At 63.0% G+C, this 17551-nt stretch overlaps 1 protein-coding gene across 1 annotated transcript in view; it reads left to right on the top strand.

Annotated features, from left to right (window-relative positions):
- MEIS3 (Meis homeobox 3) overlaps positions 1-16481 on the top strand; it is a 53479-nt gene extending 36998 nt beyond the window's left edge. The window contains exons 5-10 of the mRNA XM_048501727.1: positions 10198-10316; positions 11613-11799; positions 14037-14095; positions 14219-14305; positions 14841-14922; positions 15655-16481. Coding sequence (XP_048357684.1) covers positions 10198-10316; positions 11613-11799; positions 14037-14095; positions 14219-14305; positions 14841-14890 — 502 coding nt within the window. The 3' untranslated portion in view covers positions 14891-14922; positions 15655-16481. The remainder of the gene's footprint in view (positions 1-10197; positions 10317-11612; positions 11800-14036; positions 14096-14218; positions 14306-14840; positions 14923-15654) is intronic.
- The last annotated feature ends 1070 nt before the right edge of the window (positions 16482-17551 follow it).

The raw sequence follows: 17551 nt of genomic DNA, 5'->3' as shown, positions 1-17551 counted from the left end.
GGGGGGTGGGGGGGGGGGGGGGTGGGGGGGGGGGGGGGTGGGGGGGGGGGGGGGTGGGGGGGGGGGGGGGTGGGGGGGGGGGGGGGTGGGGGGGGGGGGGGGTGGGGGGGGGGGGGGGTGGGGGGGGGGGGGGGTGGGGGGGGGGGGGGGTGGGGGGGGGGGGGGGTGGGGGGGGGGGGGGGTGGGGGGGGGGGGGGGTGGGGGGGGGGGGGGGTGGGGGGGGGGGGGGGTGGGGGGGGGGGGGGGTGGGGGGGGGGGGGGGTGGGGGGGGGGGGGGGTGGGGGGGGGGGGGGGTGGGGGGGGGGGGGGGTGGGGGGGGGGGGGGGTGGGGGGGGGGGGGGGTGGGGGGGGGGGGGGGTGGGGGGGGGGGGGGGTGGGGGGGGGGGGGGGTGGGGGGGGGGGGGGGTGGGGGGGGGGGGGGGTGGGGGGGGGGGGGGGTGGGGGGGGGGGGGGGTGGGGGGGGGGGGGGGTGGGGGGGGGGGGGGGTGGGGGGGGGGGGGGGTGGGGGGGGGGGGGGGTGGGGGGGGGGGGGGGTGGGGGGGGGGGGGGGTGGGGGGGGGGGGGGGTGGGGGGGGGGGGGGGTGGGGGGGGGGGGGGGTGGGGGGGGGGGGGGGTGGGGGGGGGGGGGGGTGGGGGGGGGGGGGGGTGGGGGGGGGGGGGGGTGGGGGGGGGGGGGGGTGGGGGGGGGGGGGGGTGGGGGGGGGGGGGGGTGGGGGGGGGGGGGGGTGGGGGGGGGGGGGGGTGGGGGGGGGGGGGGGTGGGGGGGGGGGGGGGTGGGGGGGGGGGGGGGTGGGGGGGGGGGGGGGTGGGGGGGGGGGGGGGTGGGGGGGGGGGGGGGTGGGGGGGGGGGGGGGTGGGGGGGGGGGGGGGTGGGGGGGGGGGGGGGTGGGGGGGGGGGGGGGTGGGGGGGGGGGGGGGTGGGGGGGGGGGGGGGTGGGGGGGGGGGGGGGTGGGGGGGGGGGGGGGTGGGGGGGGGGGGGGGTGGGGGGGGGGGGGGGTGGGGGGGGGGGGGGGTGGGGGGGGGGGGGGGTGGGGGGGGGGGGGGGTGGGGGGGGGGGGGGGTGGGGGGGGGGGGGGGTGGGGGGGGGGGGGGGTGGGGGGGGGGGGGGGTGGGGGGGGGGGGGGGTGGGGGGGGGGGGGGGTGGGGGGGGGGGGGGGTGGGGGGGGGGGGGGGTGGGGGGGGGGGGGGGTGGGGGGGGGGGGGGGTGGGGGGGGGGGGGGGTGGGGGGGGGGGGGGGTGGGGGGGGGGGGGGGTGGGGGGGGGGGGGGGTGGGGGGGGGGGGGGGTGGGGGGGGGGGGGGGTGGGGGGGGGGGGGGGTGGGGGGGGGGGGGGGTGGGGGGGGGGGGGGGTGGGGGGGGGGGGGGGTGGGGGGGGGGGGGGGTGGGGGGGGGGGGGGGTGGGGGGGGGGGGGGGTGGGGGGGGGGGGGGGTGGGGGGGGGGGGGGGTGGGGGGGGGGGGGGGTGGGGGGGGGGGGGGGTGGGGGGGGGGGGGGGTGGGGGGGGGGGGGGGTGGGGGGGGGGGGGGGTGGGGGGGGGGGGGGGTGGGGGGGGGGGGGGGTGGGGGGGGGGGGGGGTGGGGGGGGGGGGGGGTGGGGGGGGGGGGGGGTGGGGGGGGGGGGGGGTGGGGGGGGGGGGGGGTGGGGGGGGGGGGGGGTGGGGGGGGGGGGGGGTGGGGGGGGGGGGGGGTGGGGGGGGGGGGGGGTGGGGGGGGGGGGGGGTGGGGGGGGGGGGGGGTGGGGGGGGGGGGGGGTGGGGGGGGGGGGGGGTGGGGGGGGGGGGGGGTGGGGGGGGGGGGGGGTGGGGGGGGGGGGGGGTGGGGGGGGGGGGGGGTGGGGGGGGGGGGGGGTGGGGGGGGGGGGGGGTGGGGGGGGGGGGGGGTGGGGGGGGGGGGGGGTGGGGGGGGGGGGGGGTGGGGGGGGGGGGGGGTGGGGGGGGGGGGGGGTGGGGGGGGGGGGGGGTGGGGGGGGGGGGGGGTGGGGGGGGGGGGGGGTGGGGGGGGGGGGGGGTGGGGGGGGGGGGGGGTGGGGGGGGGGGGGGGTGGGGGGGGGGGGGGGTGGGGGGGGGGGGGGGTGGGGGGGGGGGGGGGTGGGGGGGGGGGGGGGTGGGGGGGGGGGGGGGTGGGGGGGGGGGGGGGTGGGGGGGGGGGGGGGTGGGGGGGGGGGGGGGTGGGGGGGGGGGGGGGTGGGGGGGGGGGGGGGTGGGGGGGGGGGGGGGTGGGGGGGGGGGGGGGTGGGGGGGGGGGGGGGTGGGGGGGGGGGGGGGTGGGGGGGGGGGGGGGTGGGGGGGGGGGGGGGTGGGGGGGGGGGGGGGTGGGGGGGGGGGGGGGTGGGGGGGGGGGGGGGTGGGGGGGGGGGGGGGTGGGGGGGGGGGGGGGTGGGGGGGGGGGGGGGTGGGGGGGGGGGGGGGTGGGGGGGGGGGGGGGTGGGGGGGGGGGGGGGTGGGGGGGGGGGGGGGTGGGGGGGGGGGGGGGTGGGGGGGGGGGGGGGTGGGGGGGGGGGGGGGTGGGGGGGGGGGGGGGTGGGGGGGGGGGGGGGTGGGGGGGGGGGGGGGTGGGGGGGGGGGGGGGTGGGGGGGGGGGGGGGTGGGGGGGGGGGGGGGTGGGGGGGGGGGGGGGTGGGGGGGGGGGGGGGTGGGGGGGGGGGGGGGTGGGGGGGGGGGGGGGTGGGGGGGGGGGGGGGTGGGGGGGGGGGGGGGTGGGGGGGGGGGGGGGTGGGGGGGGGGGGGGGTGGGGGGGGGGGGGGGTGGGGGGGGGGGGGGGTGGGGGGGGGGGGGGGTGGGGGGGGGGGGGGGTGGGGGGGGGGGGGGGTGGGGGGGGGGGGGGGTGGGGGGGGGGGGGGGTGGGGGGGGGGGGGGGTGGGGGGGGGGGGGGGTGGGGGGGGGGGGGGGTGGGGGGGGGGGGGGGTGGGGGGGGGGGGGGGTGGGGGGGGGGGGGGGTGGGGGGGGGGGGGGGTGGGGGGGGGGGGGGGTGGGGGGGGGGGGGGGTGGGGGGGGGGGGGGGTGGGGGGGGGGGGGGGTGGGGGGGGGGGGGGGTGGGGGGGGGGGGGGGTGGGGGGGGGGGGGGGTGGGGGGGGGGGGGGGTGGGGGGGGGGGGGGGTGGGGGGGGGGGGGGGTGGGGGGGGGGGGGGGTGGGGGGGGGGGGGGGTGGGGGGGGGGGGGGGTGGGGGGGGGGGGGGGTGGGGGGGGGGGGGGGTGGGGGGGGGGGGGGGTGGGGGGGGGGGGGGGTGGGGGGGGGGGGGGGTGGGGGGGGGGGGGGGTGGGGGGGGGGGGGGGTGGGGGGGGGGGGGGGTGGGGGGGGGGGGGGGTGGGGGGGGGGGGGGGTGGGGGGGGGGGGGGGTGGGGGGGGGGGGGGGTGGGGGGGGGGGGGGGTGGGGGGGGGGGGGGGTGGGGGGGGGGGGGGGTGGGGGGGGGGGGGGGTGGGGGGGGGGGGGGGTGGGGGGGGGGGGGGGTGGGGGGGGGGGGGGGTGGGGGGGGGGGGGGGTGGGGGGGGGGGGGGGTGGGGGGGGGGGGGGGTGGGGGGGGGGGGGGGTGGGGGGGGGGGGGGGTGGGGGGGGGGGGGGGTGGGGGGGGGGGGGGGTGGGGGGGGGGGGGGGTGGGGGGGGGGGGGGGTGGGGGGGGGGGGGGGTGGGGGGGGGGGGGGGTGGGGGGGGGGGGGGGTGGGGGGGGGGGGGGGTGGGGGGGGGGGGGGGTGGGGGGGGGGGGGGGTGGGGGGGGGGGGGGGTGGGGGGGGGGGGGGGTGGGGGGGGGGGGGGGTGGGGGGGGGGGGGGGTGGGGGGGGGGGGGGGTGGGGGGGGGGGGGGGTGGGGGGGGGGGGGGGTGGGGGGGGGGGGGGGTGGGGGGGGGGGGGGGTGGGGGGGGGGGGGGGTGGGGGGGGGGGGGGGTGGGGGGGGGGGGGGGTGGGGGGGGGGGGGGGTGGGGGGGGGGGGGGGTGGGGGGGGGGGGGGGTGGGGGGGGGGGGGGGTGGGGGGGGGGGGGGGTGGGGGGGGGGGGGGGTGGGGGGGGGGGGGGGTGGGGGGGGGGGGGGGTGGGGGGGGGGGGGGGTGGGGGGGGGGGGGGGTGGGGGGGGGGGGGGGTGGGGGGGGGGGGGGGTGGGGGGGGGGGGGGGTGGGGGGGGGGGGGGGTGGGGGGGGGGGGGGGTGGGGGGGGGGGGGGGTGGGGGGGGGGGGGGGTGGGGGGGGGGGGGGGTGGGGGGGGGGGGGGGTGGGGGGGGGGGGGGGTGGGGGGGGGGGGGGGTGGGGGGGGGGGGGGGTGGGGGGGGGGGGGGGTGGGGGGGGGGGGGGGTGGGGGGGGGGGGGGGTGGGGGGGGGGGGGGGTGGGGGGGGGGGGGGGTGGGGGGGGGGGGGGGTGGGGGGGGGGGGGGGTGGGGGGGGGGGGGGGTGGGGGGGGGGGGGGGTGGGGGGGGGGGGGGGTGGGGGGGGGGGGGGGTGGGGGGGGGGGGGGGTGGGGGGGGGGGGGGGTGGGGGGGGGGGGGGGTGGGGGGGGGGGGGGGTGGGGGGGGGGGGGGGTGGGGGGGGGGGGGGGTGGGGGGGGGGGGGGGTGGGGGGGGGGGGGGGTGGGGGGGGGGGGGGGTGGGGGGGGGGGGGGGTGGGGGGGGGGGGGGGTGGGGGGGGGGGGGGGTGGGGGGGGGGGGGGGTGGGGGGGGGGGGGGGTGGGGGGGGGGGGGGGTGGGGGGGGGGGGGGGTGGGGGGGGGGGGGGGTGGGGGGGGGGGGGGGTGGGGGGGGGGGGGGGTGGGGGGGGGGGGGGGTGGGGGGGGGGGGGGGTGGGGGGGGGGGGGGGTGGGGGGGGGGGGGGGTGGGGGGGGGGGGGGGTGGGGGGGGGGGGGGGTGGGGGGGGGGGGGGGTGGGGGGGGGGGGGGGTGGGGGGGGGGGGGGGTGGGGGGGGGGGGGGGTGGGGGGGGGGGGGGGTGGGGGGGGGGGGGGGTGGGGGGGGGGGGGGGTGGGGGGGGGGGGGGGTGGGGGGGGGGGGGGGTGGGGGGGGGGGGGGGTGGGGGGGGGGGGGGGTGGGGGGGGGGGGGGGTGGGGGGGGGGGGGGGCGGGGGGGGGGGGGGGAGGGGGGGGGGGGGGGTGGGATGGGAATTGTAGTCCATGAACATCTGGAGAGCCACAGGTTGCAGACCCTTGGATTAGCCCATGGTCACTCAGCTGGCATGTGTTGGAGCGCACAGGCTAATCTGAATTCCCCAGATAAGCCTCCACAGCTCAGGCAGCACAGCGGGGAATCAAACCCAGTTCTCCAAATGAGAGTACACCTGGTCTTCACCACTACGCCACTGCTGCTCCTGAGGGATCGATGGTGGGCTCGATGGGACTAAACCAACGCAAAGGAAAGAAGGGGGAGGCCAGGTGGCATCATGTCCACCTCAACCGTACGTCTGGTGAAACGGCTCTGCCGATTGGCCATGCTGGCAGGGGCTCAGGGGAATTGTAGTCCATGAACATCTGGAGCGCCATAGGTTGACCACCCTGTGACTATACTCTTATTGATGAGCATCTGGGCCCGGGACTTCTGTGATCATCCATCCAAATACGAATCAAGGCCAACCCTGCTTAGTAGCCAAAATCCGACACGCACTGGCTTCCCATGGCCGTCCATGTCAGGACATCGTCTCTGTTAGTATTTTCCTTTTCACTTGTGGAGGTGATTGACCGCCATATCTAGGAGAACGTACAGGAAGTCGCCAGGGGTTCATAAACACTGTCTGCCTATTTGCCTAGCCCCACTGCTGGATTCTGTTCCTCAGTCACGCTGCTGTACGATCGAATATTGGGACCCAGGTTGCTTTCAGATGTCGAAGCTGAGAGCCAAGCTGAGATCAGCAGTGGCGAAGGAGGTTAATAGCTCATGTATCTAATCTGGAGGAACCGGGTTTGATTCCCAGCTCTGCCGCTTGAGCTGTGGAGGCTTATCTGGGGAATTCAGATTAGCCTGGGCACTCCCACACACGCCAGCTGGGTGACCTTGGGCTAGTCACAGCTTCTCGGAGCTCTCTCAGCCCCACCTACCTCACAGGGTGTTTGTTTGTTGTGAGGGGGGAAGGGCAAGGAGATTGTCAGCCCCTTTGAGTCTCCTGCAAGAGAGAAAGAGGGGATATAAATCCAAACTTCTCCTCCTCCTCCTCCTCCTCCTCCTCCTCCTCCCCTCCTCTTCTTCTTCTTCTTCTTCTTCTTCTTCTTCTTCTTCTTCTTCTTCTTCTTCTTCTTCTTCGGGGAAAATCAAAGAAGTGCTGAAGTGATGTTTTGACTTTGTTCGATTTCCCCACCATTTTGTATCGTTACTCCCAACTGTAAGGGCCCACTCCCATGGGGCTCTAGTCCAGGCTATCTCACAGGGGAGTCTGGCCCTGCTAATGTCCAGCATGCCCACACCACCATTGGACCATTGAATCAACCATGTCTTTCTTCTCCTTGGCCATAACATAGGAACCCTGCTTTACATGGAATCAGGTCATCAAATTGCATGTTGGGACCCTGTTACCTCTTCAGATGGGTGGCAACTTTGGTCAGGGTCTCCGACAGCGAAAAAATCCTTCGAAGGACATTTTTATCTGGAGCTGTGAGGAACTGAACCCCCGAACCTTCCGCATGCAAAACAGGTGCTTTCTGAGCACGGGCACCTGGCAGTTAAAGCAATATAGAAAACTGGCCGTTGTGGGATTTCTGGGCTGGGCAGCTGGTAGATTTGGCTCCTAACGTTTCGCCCGCAGCCTGCCACCACGAGAAACACATCTTACCATGACATCAGTGGTGGGATCCAAAATTTTTTGTAACAGGTTCCCATGGTGGTGGGATTCAAACTGTGGCGTAGCACCAATGGGGCTGGGCGGGGCACGACAAGGGCGTGGCCGGGCATTCCGGGGATGGGGCATTCCTGGGTGGGGCAGTGGCAAGGATGCAGCCTCTGCGCCGGTCCTTGGGCGGGAAACGAATGCACGCAGGCGCAGGCTGCCACGCACGCCGGCGCACCTCCTGCTAGACTGCTTCAAGTTCTGCGCGCTACTCCTGAGAGGAGGGGCGTAACTAAGGCAAAAATCACATGGCAAAATCACCAATTAGTTACCCCCTCTCGGCACACACAAATAATTAGTAACCTACTCTCGGGAACCTGTGAGAACCTGCAGGATCCCACCTCTGCATGACATGCCTCTGAAGATACCAGCCATAGAGCAGAAACGACGAGCAGAAACTACCCGACCACAGCTGCACAGCCCGGAAAACCTGTAGCAGTCAGTTGATTCTGGCCATGGACGCTTTCGACCATATAATGTGAACGAACGAGTGTAAATATGGGGCGAATCTTTGTTCTCCTGGAGGACGCGGTCCCTCCCCGTGCCCGTAAAGATCACCGTGCTGTTGAATCATCAGTCAGGAAATTCCAGACGTTGCATCCCCACCACGAGTTTTGCCGATCCTCAGCAAGCCTCCTCAGAAGGCACAAACTGTGTTAGAAATTTGGGGCAGTCCCGGTCCGAGAGGAATGAAGAAGAGAAGAAGAAGTAGAAGAGTTTGGATTTATATCCCCCCTTTTCTCTCCTGCAGGAGACTCAAAGGGGCTGACAATCTCCTTGCCCTTCCCCCCTCACAACAAACGCCCTGTGAGGTGGGTGGGGCTGAGAGAGCTCCGAGAAGCTGTGACTAGCCCAAGATCACCCAGCTGGCATGTGCGGGAGTGTACAGGCTAATCTGAATTTCCCAGATAAGCCTCCACAGCTCAGGCGGCAGAGCTGGGAATCAACCCCGTTCCTCCAGATTAGATACACGAGCTCTTAACCTCCTACGCCACTGCTGCTCCTGGAGCATCTGTGCAGGAGGCATTGATTTTCTCCGACGGCCGGTTTCAAATCAGCTCCACTGGGTTAGCAGTTAGCCATTGTCTCCAAGATCTGGAGCGTATTCGCCAGGCCTTGGAGCTGGGCTCCGTGATGGTTGTCCTGCTGTCTCAGTGTGACCCGGGAGGCCAGGAGAGACCTTGGACCATCCGTCACTGGGCTGTCAGAGTGGGGGGGGGGCCTGGAGTCCGGCTGTGACCTGTGGGCAAGGTCTTCGTCCATCCATCATCTGGGGCTGGCAGTTAAAAGACCAGAGAGGAGGGAGGGGAGCTGTTGCCAGACCCCCACCCAGTGAAGAGAGAAGGGAGAAGAGGGGATTCGTATATCCGAACATCTGCTGGGAAACCCCAGGGGAGAAAGGGATATTGTCTTTAATCACTGCAGTTAGAGGAAAGAAAGGGAACTGAGAGCCTGGCAGAGTCTGTTCTCATAGAGACGTCAACCTCCAGGCACGGCCTGGGGATTCCCCAGCATTAGAACTCATCTCAGATAACAGAGGCCCTTTCCCCACTCACTGTTTGCTGCGCGCTACTCTCGCCGAATAACGCGGGGTCCAACTGCACTCCCCACTACAGGGGCAGCTACAACGCAGCCGCCCCGACTCTGCTGCTCTTGCGCCCCCTCAGCACGGGTCATTCTGGCGCTGCTCAAAACGGCGCCTTTTGATGACCCCGCGCAGGGCGCGGGGCAGTGGGGAAGCCCGGGGAACACGACCCTCGTGCTAAAAAGGTCCTGGACCAGACGAAATGGACGTCATTTTAAAAGTGGGGAAACGGCCAGAGATCAGTTTCTGGGGAGAAAATGATGACTTTGGAAGGTGGTTTTTCTAGCGTTACACCTCCCCCTGGCAGCCCCCAGCCCTTTCCCCTCCCCAAACCCTGTCCTCCCCTGGCTCTGCTTGCAGGGACTGGTGGGAATCATAGTTTATGACCTTCTGGAGGGCCAGAGTTGGACACCCGTACGCTAGGACTTTCGTTGGGTCATACCACTTCAGGATGGCCCTGGGGGGAAGTGCTTGCTTGAATTCTTCCCCCAGGAGTGAAACCTTGTGGCATCAATTAGCATATCGGACAGGAGGAACTCATTCCCATATTCCCCCTCCCCAAAATTGATGCCATTTTCAAACATCCCCCCCCCCAGCAGTTTCAAGTGGTATGGTCCAGCTTTAGCTGGTCTGCAGAGTAGGAGTTCCTGAAAGAAAGACTCCGCCGTCTCTCTGGGGCTGCAGTTTTGAGCAGCGTTGGTGTTGGCGTTTGGCTTTGGTATAACCAGCCATCTCTTTGGTATCCAGTCCTGAAGCTAGATGCTCTAGGAATTTCTAAAAAGAGTTTGGGACAGTGGTGGGATCCAAAAATTTTAGTAACAGGTTCCCATGGTGGTGGGATTCAAACAGTGGCGTAGCGCCAATGGGGCTGGGCGGGGCATTCCGGGGGAGGGGGCGGGCATTCCGGGGGCGGGGGATTAATAATTTCTCTGTTACTGTAAAAAACTCTTACTGTAAAAAAAAGTTCCTAATTTCCAGCTGGTATCTTTCTGTCCATAATTTAAACTCATTATAGCAAGTCCTATCGTCTACTGCCAACAGAAACAACGACTTCTCCTCTATTTGACTGCCCGTCAAATACTTCATACTTTCAAATACTGAATTTTGTTTCTAGAAATCAAAAGAAGGATACTTTCCTTAAACAAGGAACTTCACCATATTTCTAAAACATGTTTTTAAAACAGCCCAACAGGGAGAATTATCCCGTTTTCTACCTTTGCTCACCAGCCACATAGAAAACAACAGGACTTTATGATTTTGGGACCTAATGGAATTTCTAATGGAAAAGCGGACCCAATTAGTAACCCCCTCTCGGCACGCACAAATAATTAGTGACCCACTCTCGGGAACTGGTGAGAACCTGCTGGATCCCACCTCTGGTTTGGGGGGATGTTTGGAGTGGGGACCTTCTGTTGCCAGTTTGATGCTGTACAAGCAACAGATTTTTCTCTTAAGAGAGAAAAACCAGCGTTTCCGTCCCAAGGGGTCCAGGGCTTTCCTCTGTCTCGCGCATGCAAACACCCGCACAACAAGGCATGTCATTTCCCTGATTCTCCCCCAAGATTTCTTCTGCGACACTGGACGGTGGAGCAAATCCAGAAGGAAACGGTGCCGACGACAAAGACGAGATAGGGCGGACACACGCACACGCACACACATTCTTCAGCCAGATGTTTTCATCCTGACTAGACAGAAGTAGTTAAAATGGTTCCCAGAAGCAGTCTCGCTAGCAGGTCACAGAGGACCTGACCTGAGGAAGAGGGGTGGGTGTATATACCACGGGAGGGGAGCTCTGAATTTGTGGAGACTCTTCCTGTTTTGTTTGTCAAGGTTTCGGATCAGAGCTCCCCCCGGGGGCATCGGCGGATTTTACCGTGGCTTTGGGGGCCGTTTTGTGGTTAGATCAGGCGGCAAATCCACAGGACCATGTGCCATTTCCCCAGCGGACCGTATTGTTCCCAGGGGACCCATAATGGAAGGAATTAAAGGAGGGAATCCTTTCTCAGCCTGGAGTCCGGCATGGTGTAAAGCAGGGGTTTCAAACATGGGGCCCAGGGGCTGGATCCAGTTCCTTGAGAAAAGGAGGGCTGCTTCAGCTGGCTCAAGGGGCTAATAAGCCTTCTCGAGGTAGCCACCCCACCCCACTGGGGGCTTGCCAGTCCAGGCACACACACCCGAGTGCCATGCTGGAGCCCTGGCCCCTGCCTGGTAAAATGCTCTACCTCCTGCTGTCCGGGCCCTGCGGGACCTCGGTGAGTTCCGCAGGGCCTGTAAGATGGAGCTATTCCACCGGGCCTTTGAGGGGGCTGGCCGCGGTTTTACCGCCCCCTGCCGAAACTGCGGCTGCCTGTTTTCCATCTTGGTTGGGCCCTGACTCCACCTTGGGTCCTGCCTACCCCCTACCCCCTTTTTGGCCGTCAAATCAGGTGCCTGTTTTTAAACAACCGTTGTTGTTGTTGTTTTATCACTATTTATTGTTAGTAACTGCTGCTTACGTTTTTAATGGGTCCAAGTTTTGTGTTGTACTGATGGCTGTCTTAGAGAACAGCCATATTGTAAGCCGCCTCCAACCCTTCGGGGGGTGAGGCAGCCTATAAATTTAACAAATAAATAAACAAACAAATAAAACTGCAGCCACCCCTGAACCAAGTCACATTTATGTCCCGTCCGGCCCTTGTAACACACAAGTTTGACACCCCTAGTGTAAAGGTTAAAGCCGGCGTAGCCAACCTAAGGTGCTCCAGATGTTCATAGACTACAATTCCCATCAGCCCCTGCCAGCATGGCCATGGCTATGCTGGCAGGGGCTGATGGGAATTGTAGTCCATGAACATCTGGAGCACCCTAGGCTGGCCATCCCTGGGTTGAAGTGTCCGACCAAGATCTGGGAGACCCAGGTTTGAATCCTTTCTCCGCCACTGGAGCTTGCTGGATGACCTCGGGTTGCTCACCCAGTCTCAGCCTAGCCCACTTTACAGGGTTGTTGTGAGAATAAGACAGGGAAAAGGAGAACCACGTAAGCCACTTGGGGTGGGGTCTTAATAAAGCGAGGGAATAAATGTGGTCGCGCTGCTCCAGAGTCTTCACCCGAGAGTGCTTGCCACAAATATTTCCGTCTCTTGTCTTTTCTTTCTCTTTGCATTCGATTCTTTCTCTTCGCATTCTTTCTCTTGTCTTTTCTTTCTCCTTCTCTTTGCTTTCTCTTTCATACAAGGAAGTCCAGCTTCCTTGTAACACGTGACCAGTAACCTCGTTGACCTCCATTCTGTCGCAAATTCGTTCTATTTTTTCCCCGAGCAAACCTGGGCCACGCTTTGACCTTGTTCTCCTCTGTCTTCTCTCTTCTCCTGCACAGCATCCCTATCCCTCAGAGGAACAGAAGAAGCAGCTGGCTCAGGATACAGGACTGACCATTTTGCAAGTGAATAACTGGTAAGAATCTCAGCCTGGCAGACAACCAGAGGAGGAGTCTTGCCGAATACCCAGTCCCGAATACCCGGTCCCGAATACCTGGTCCCGAATACCCAGTCCCGCAGTCCCTGTGATCAGTGGGCGGAGTTCAGGGTTAGTTTAGGGCAGGGATCTTCAAACTATGGCCCTCCAGATGTTCATAGACTACAATTCCCATGAGCCCTACCACTTGGCCATGCTGGCAGCGGCTGATGGGAATTGTCCATGAACATCTGGAGGGCCATAGTTTGAAGACCCCTGGTTTAGGGGGGGAAATTAAATTAAAGGAAGGCCATAGACGGGTCTGCAACCCGCGGCTCTCCAGATGTTCATAGACTACAATTCCCATCAGCCAATTGGCCATGCTGGCAGGGGCTGATGGAATGTGTAGTCCATGCACATCTGGAGAGCCACAGGTTGCAGACCCCTGCAGCAGAAGAGCTGGCTTTGATCGCAGCAGCGCTTAGAGACCCAACAGAATTTGGAGGGGTATAAGCTTTCGAGAGTCAAAGCTCTCTTCATCAGATACAAGTAGGAATGGAGAGCCTTGAATCCTCCTATCCCAGTCCGATGGCGGCGGGGGGGGGAGGGGGTGTTACAAAGAAAGGAGTCAGAATGCGGAGGTGCAGTCCAGAACGTACTCCACTTTAGAGTGGAGGAGAACCGCTTAGAGGCAGAAAATCGAGCGGACTCCGATTTTGCATTCTGCCTTTGCCACCTGACTCGTTTCTTTGCAATGCCCTTCCCGGACTGCGGACAGGGAAATAAAGACTCCAAGGTATCCATTTCTGCTTGAATCTGACAGAAAGGAAAAGGTCATACCCTGGAAACTGCTTCGGTCTGGTATCGTGCTGCTGGAACCGAATCCTTTGCTCTTCTGCGGAAGGTTCGTGTGTCTCTCGCGAATATCTTGGAGGCTTTCCATGCGAAGCGTGACCAGTACAGAGAGAACTGTAAAGCGATTTCCCCTACCCTCCACCATTCTAACATGTGCAAAAGAACTGGGCAACCACAACAGGACATGTGATAAAAAGTTCTATTTCACGTGACCCCTAATTCATGTACGAAATTAACTGCCACAGGAATGTAATTTTGTTAATTTGCTGTTTTAATGGGGTTTTAGTGTAATTGTTGTTTTATTGTGTTGTTCACCGCCCAGAGCCCTTCGTGGGAGGGGCGGTATATAAAATCAATTATAAATAAATAAATAAAATCAGTACATAAGAACATAAGAACAAGCCAGCTGGATCAGACCAGAGTCCATCTAGTCCAGCTCTCTGCTACTCGCAGTGGCCCACCAGGTGCCCTTGGGAGCTCACGTGCAGGATGTGAACGCAATGGCCTTCTGCTGCTGCTGATCCTGAGCACCTGGTCTGCTAAGGCATTTGCAGTCTCAGATCAAGGAGGATCAAGATTGGTAGCCATAGATCGACTTCTCCTCCATAAATCTGTCCAAGCCCTTTTTAAAGCTATCCAGGTTAGTGGCCATCACCACCTCCTGTGGCAGCATATTCCAAACACCAATCACACGTTGCATGAAGAAGTGTTTCCTTTTATTAGTCCTAATTCTTCCCCCCAGCATTTTCAATGGATGCCCCCTGGTTCTAGTATTGTGAGAAAGAGAAAAAAATTTCTCTCTGTCAACATTTTCTACCCCATGCATAATTTTTAGACTTCAATCATATCCCCCCTCAGACGTCTCCTCTCCAAACTAAAGAGTCCCAAACGCTGCAGCCTCTCCTCATAAGGAAGGTGCTCCAATCCTTCAATCATCCTCGTTGCCCTTCTCTGCACTTTTTCTATCTCGCCGATATCCTTTTTTTTTGAGATCTTGTGGCGACCAAAGAACTGGAACACAGCCCAGTGCTCAGAATTAAGTCGCACCCGCGGCTTTATATAAGGGGGCATTTGACAATCCTTGCAGTTTTATTCTCAACTCCTTTCCTAATGATCCCCAGCATAGAGTTTGCCTTTTTCACAGCTGCCGTGCATTGAGTTGACATTCCCATGGAACTATCAACTAAGACGCCCAAATCCCTTTTCTGGTCTGTGAGTGATAGCACTGACCCCTGTAGCGTGTAGGTGAAGTTTGGATTTTTTGCCCCTATGTGCATCACTTTGCATTTTGCTACATTTTCTGCAGAGGTGGCCTATAAATGTTTCAAAAAAAATCCCCTGGCCTTCTGTTTGACTCGCTTCTCTCGTCCTGTCTCTTGCAGGTTTATTAACGCTAGGCGGCGTATAGTTCAGCCCATGATTGACCAATCAAATCGCACAGGTATGGGAAGTGGGTTCTTGCCCAGTAGAGGGAGAGTAGGGGGTCAGTGGGAGGGCTGGCGGTGGGGCAGGCTCCTTGTATCTCTTGCTCATTTTTGGCTCTGGTTCCCTTTCTTCCAAGTAGGTCAGGGAGCCCCATATAGCCCCGACGGGCAACCGATGGGAGGCTACGTTATGGACGGCCAACAGCACATGACGATCCGTCCCCCAGGTAAAGGGGCCAAAATCAAGGGACCGGGGAATGAAGGGCCAAAATGGGGCAGCGTTAAGGCTGACATTTCCGAAAGCCGCTTTCCTAAGAAGCTGCCTTCTCTCTTGGGTCCCGTCGCGTTATTGCTCTTGTTGTTACCATTGTTATTATTGTTCTTGTTGTCATTATTATTCAGTGTAATACCCCACTCTTCCCGCCAGAGCAGACTCAGAGCAGTTAACACTGTGAATGAAATAGAAATGTATATGAAATACAAGTTATAAGATCTTATAAAGATAGCCCTGAAAACAAACCAAGGGTAGGCAAATTCACACACACACACACACACACACACACACACACACACACACACACACACACACACACACACACACACACACACACACTATTGAAAGATGGGAAAAGATGTGTGTGAATTAGCAGTCAGAAGCTGGTTCCATGTATATGAAATGGAACTTGGGTCGTGTAGGTGGGAACTCAGGATCCCCACAGTCTGGGCTAATCTTTCATCACTCTTTTCTCCTTGGTTTCCCAGGACCAATGGGAATGGCGATGGGAATGGAGGGCCAATGGCACTACATGTAAGCCTTGACCTCACTGCTGACGTCAGAGGGGAAGTGAGTATCACAGGAGCATATTGGGCGGTTGGTCTAAAACAGTGATGGCGAACCTTTTCGAGACCGAGTGCCCAAATTGCAACCCAAAATCCACTTATGTATCGCAAAGTGCCACCACGGCAATTTAACCTGAATACTGAGGTTTTCGTTTGAAAAAACAGTTGGCTCCGAGACGTGTGTTACTCGGGAGTAAGCTTGGTGGTAGTCGGTGGCTTTGCTTTGAAGCAACCGTGCAACTCTTCCAACAGGTGAATCATGACTCTAGGGGGGGTTTACTCAGAAGCAAGCCCCATTGCCAGCAACCGAGCTTACTCCCAGGTAAAGGATCATGCTATAGTTCTTCACATGAAAATCAGTGGGGTTTAACAGCGCTTAACAGGGTTACCTACACTGCTTCCCCAAAACTAGGTCTTAGTTTAATGCTAATAATCGAGCCTGGCAGCCCAGGCCAGCCTAGATGTGTGTGGGGGGGGGGACTCTGTTTGCACGTGTCCACAGAGAGGGCTCTGAGTGCCACTTCTGGCACCCGTGCCATAGGTTCGCCACTACTGGTCTAAAATGACCTAAGCAAAGTGTTTCTGGAAATGAACTGAGTTGAAAGCTGGACATGTGTTGGAGCCAATGAGGTTCAGCTGACCGATTTGTGGATCAGTCCGGCGTGCATGCTTGTTTGATCATGTGAATTGGCTGCCCAGTGACTCACTGACTACCCACAATCCTTGTTTCCTGCAGGAATCCAGGCTAGGCCGGGTGTGCCGGACAACACGCCCCACCAGGCTTACGGGCACGAGACTCGCGGCTCGTTGGGGGTCTGGCGTGTCCTTCCTCCCACTTTCCCCTCCGTTGAATGTGCCACCAAGTGTCCTCCCTCCCCATTCTACTCCCTCCAGCCACGTTGCACTGCCACGAGGACGCGAGGAAGCAACCCCTCCCCGAGACGGACCAAGCACGGACAGAGCATCCCATGTTCTCGCGCTTCCCTTCACCAGCTCTCTTGTCTCTCCCACTCCTTTTCCCAAAGAAGAACTATCCCGCCAGTAGCAAGACTTCCAAGGTTCCGAATCTCCAGCGGACCTCGTCTGACAAAAGTTTTGGGACCAGATGACCGATCACAACACACGTGCTGGACATTGGTGGAAACTGATTGCTTACCCCCCCCCCCCCAGCCCCAATGAAAATGTAAAACAAGGGAGGGAGATGGACAATCGCATTCGTCTGGAAAGAGAAAATTGGGAGGGAGAGGCAGAGGGGTTACCTTTTGATTTGTTGAGTTGTGCTTTATAATGTTTTCACCATGCAGATAAACACACACACGTTTGTAGGGTCCAGCCACCAACTCTGAGGCAAAAGCAATCCCGTGGGCACAGCCGTTCTCCCGCCCCCACCTTCCCACTACAGACTTCTTTCCCAAACAAGATAACGTTCCAAACAGGATGGTTTTATTCCACCCCACCACCACCCCTCTTTCTTTCTTTTTTTTCTCCCTGGATGTTTTAATTATTAATTAATTATTGATGTTGATGCTCAGAAAGGGGAAGTAAATTAAATTGTACATTTTATTTTCCTTTTTCGGGGTTCTTGTTTTTATGTGCTTGTTTTTTTTTAAAGAAAAAATGAGAATAATTCGAGAAAAGAAAACCAAAATGAACCGACTTTGGCCATCTTGTGTCATTTCCCCTCTGCCACTTTGTTCCGTGTTAGAGAAAATGTTGCCTACTTTCTCGGTAGAATCCCCACTTGAAATTTGCACGCAGATCCAAACCTGTTCATTGTGAAACTGTGTTCTCTTCATCGGAGTTTCTCCCTCCCCACCGCAGCAAGCACACAGCAGACACACCCGGTTGCAGAACTCTTAGCAATCCACACTACCAGGCGAGCTCGCTTCGCCGGTCTCCCCTGATTGGCTGGCGTGCCTTGATGGGGGCAGGACCTTTTCCCACTGTGGAAACGTACATTGTAGGAAGCGTGATTAAAAAAAAAGCAAGCGTGTAGTAAAGTTTAACGCTTTAACTTTGTTTTGAACTGTGCAAACAGTTAATCGCTACCCTCCGTTAATAACCGTGAACGATTCAAAGTTACGTGTTTTACTGTTTAATGTTTGCATCCCCTTCTGCTGGCTGATCCCAAAAGCGGAAATTTATTTTTATTTATTTTATTTATAATTGTATTTATAAAACCGCCCCATCCCCTAAGGGCTCTGGGCGGTGCACAACAAACATTTCGACAATAGGGCAATAACATTATTATGAAATGAAACCAAGGAAAGGCTGCGTGTGCATTGCAGTGCTGATTGGTATCCCAAATTCTGCGTCACACTCCAAGGCAGGAAACGAGTCAGGGTTTCAACCCTCATCCCTCCCCTCGGATCAGCTCTGAACCTTGTTAATGGGGTCTGTGCCACTTGCAACCAGGTCCTGCCAGAACGCAGATTAACGGGGAGAACGAGCGCCAGAAACGGAATCTGCCACACAAGCCATGGGGAGGTCGTCCCTCAAACCTGGTTAGTTTGTGTTCTGAAACCTGGCTAAGACGGTAGTGGGGATTCGACCCTCAATGGGTGGGGAGCGAGAAACGAGAATTTCTTAGGTTTGGAGAGAAAATAGACGACAGCTCGGGCAAAACAACCCTG

This window comes from Sphaerodactylus townsendi, linkage group LG06, assembly GCF_021028975.2.
Source record: "Sphaerodactylus townsendi isolate TG3544 linkage group LG06, MPM_Stown_v2.3, whole genome shotgun sequence".
Lineage (NCBI taxonomy): Eukaryota > Metazoa > Chordata > Lepidosauria > Squamata > Sphaerodactylidae > Sphaerodactylus > Sphaerodactylus townsendi.
Note: the sequence above shows the minus strand (reverse complement) of the source record. Positions and strands in the feature narration are given on the sequence as shown.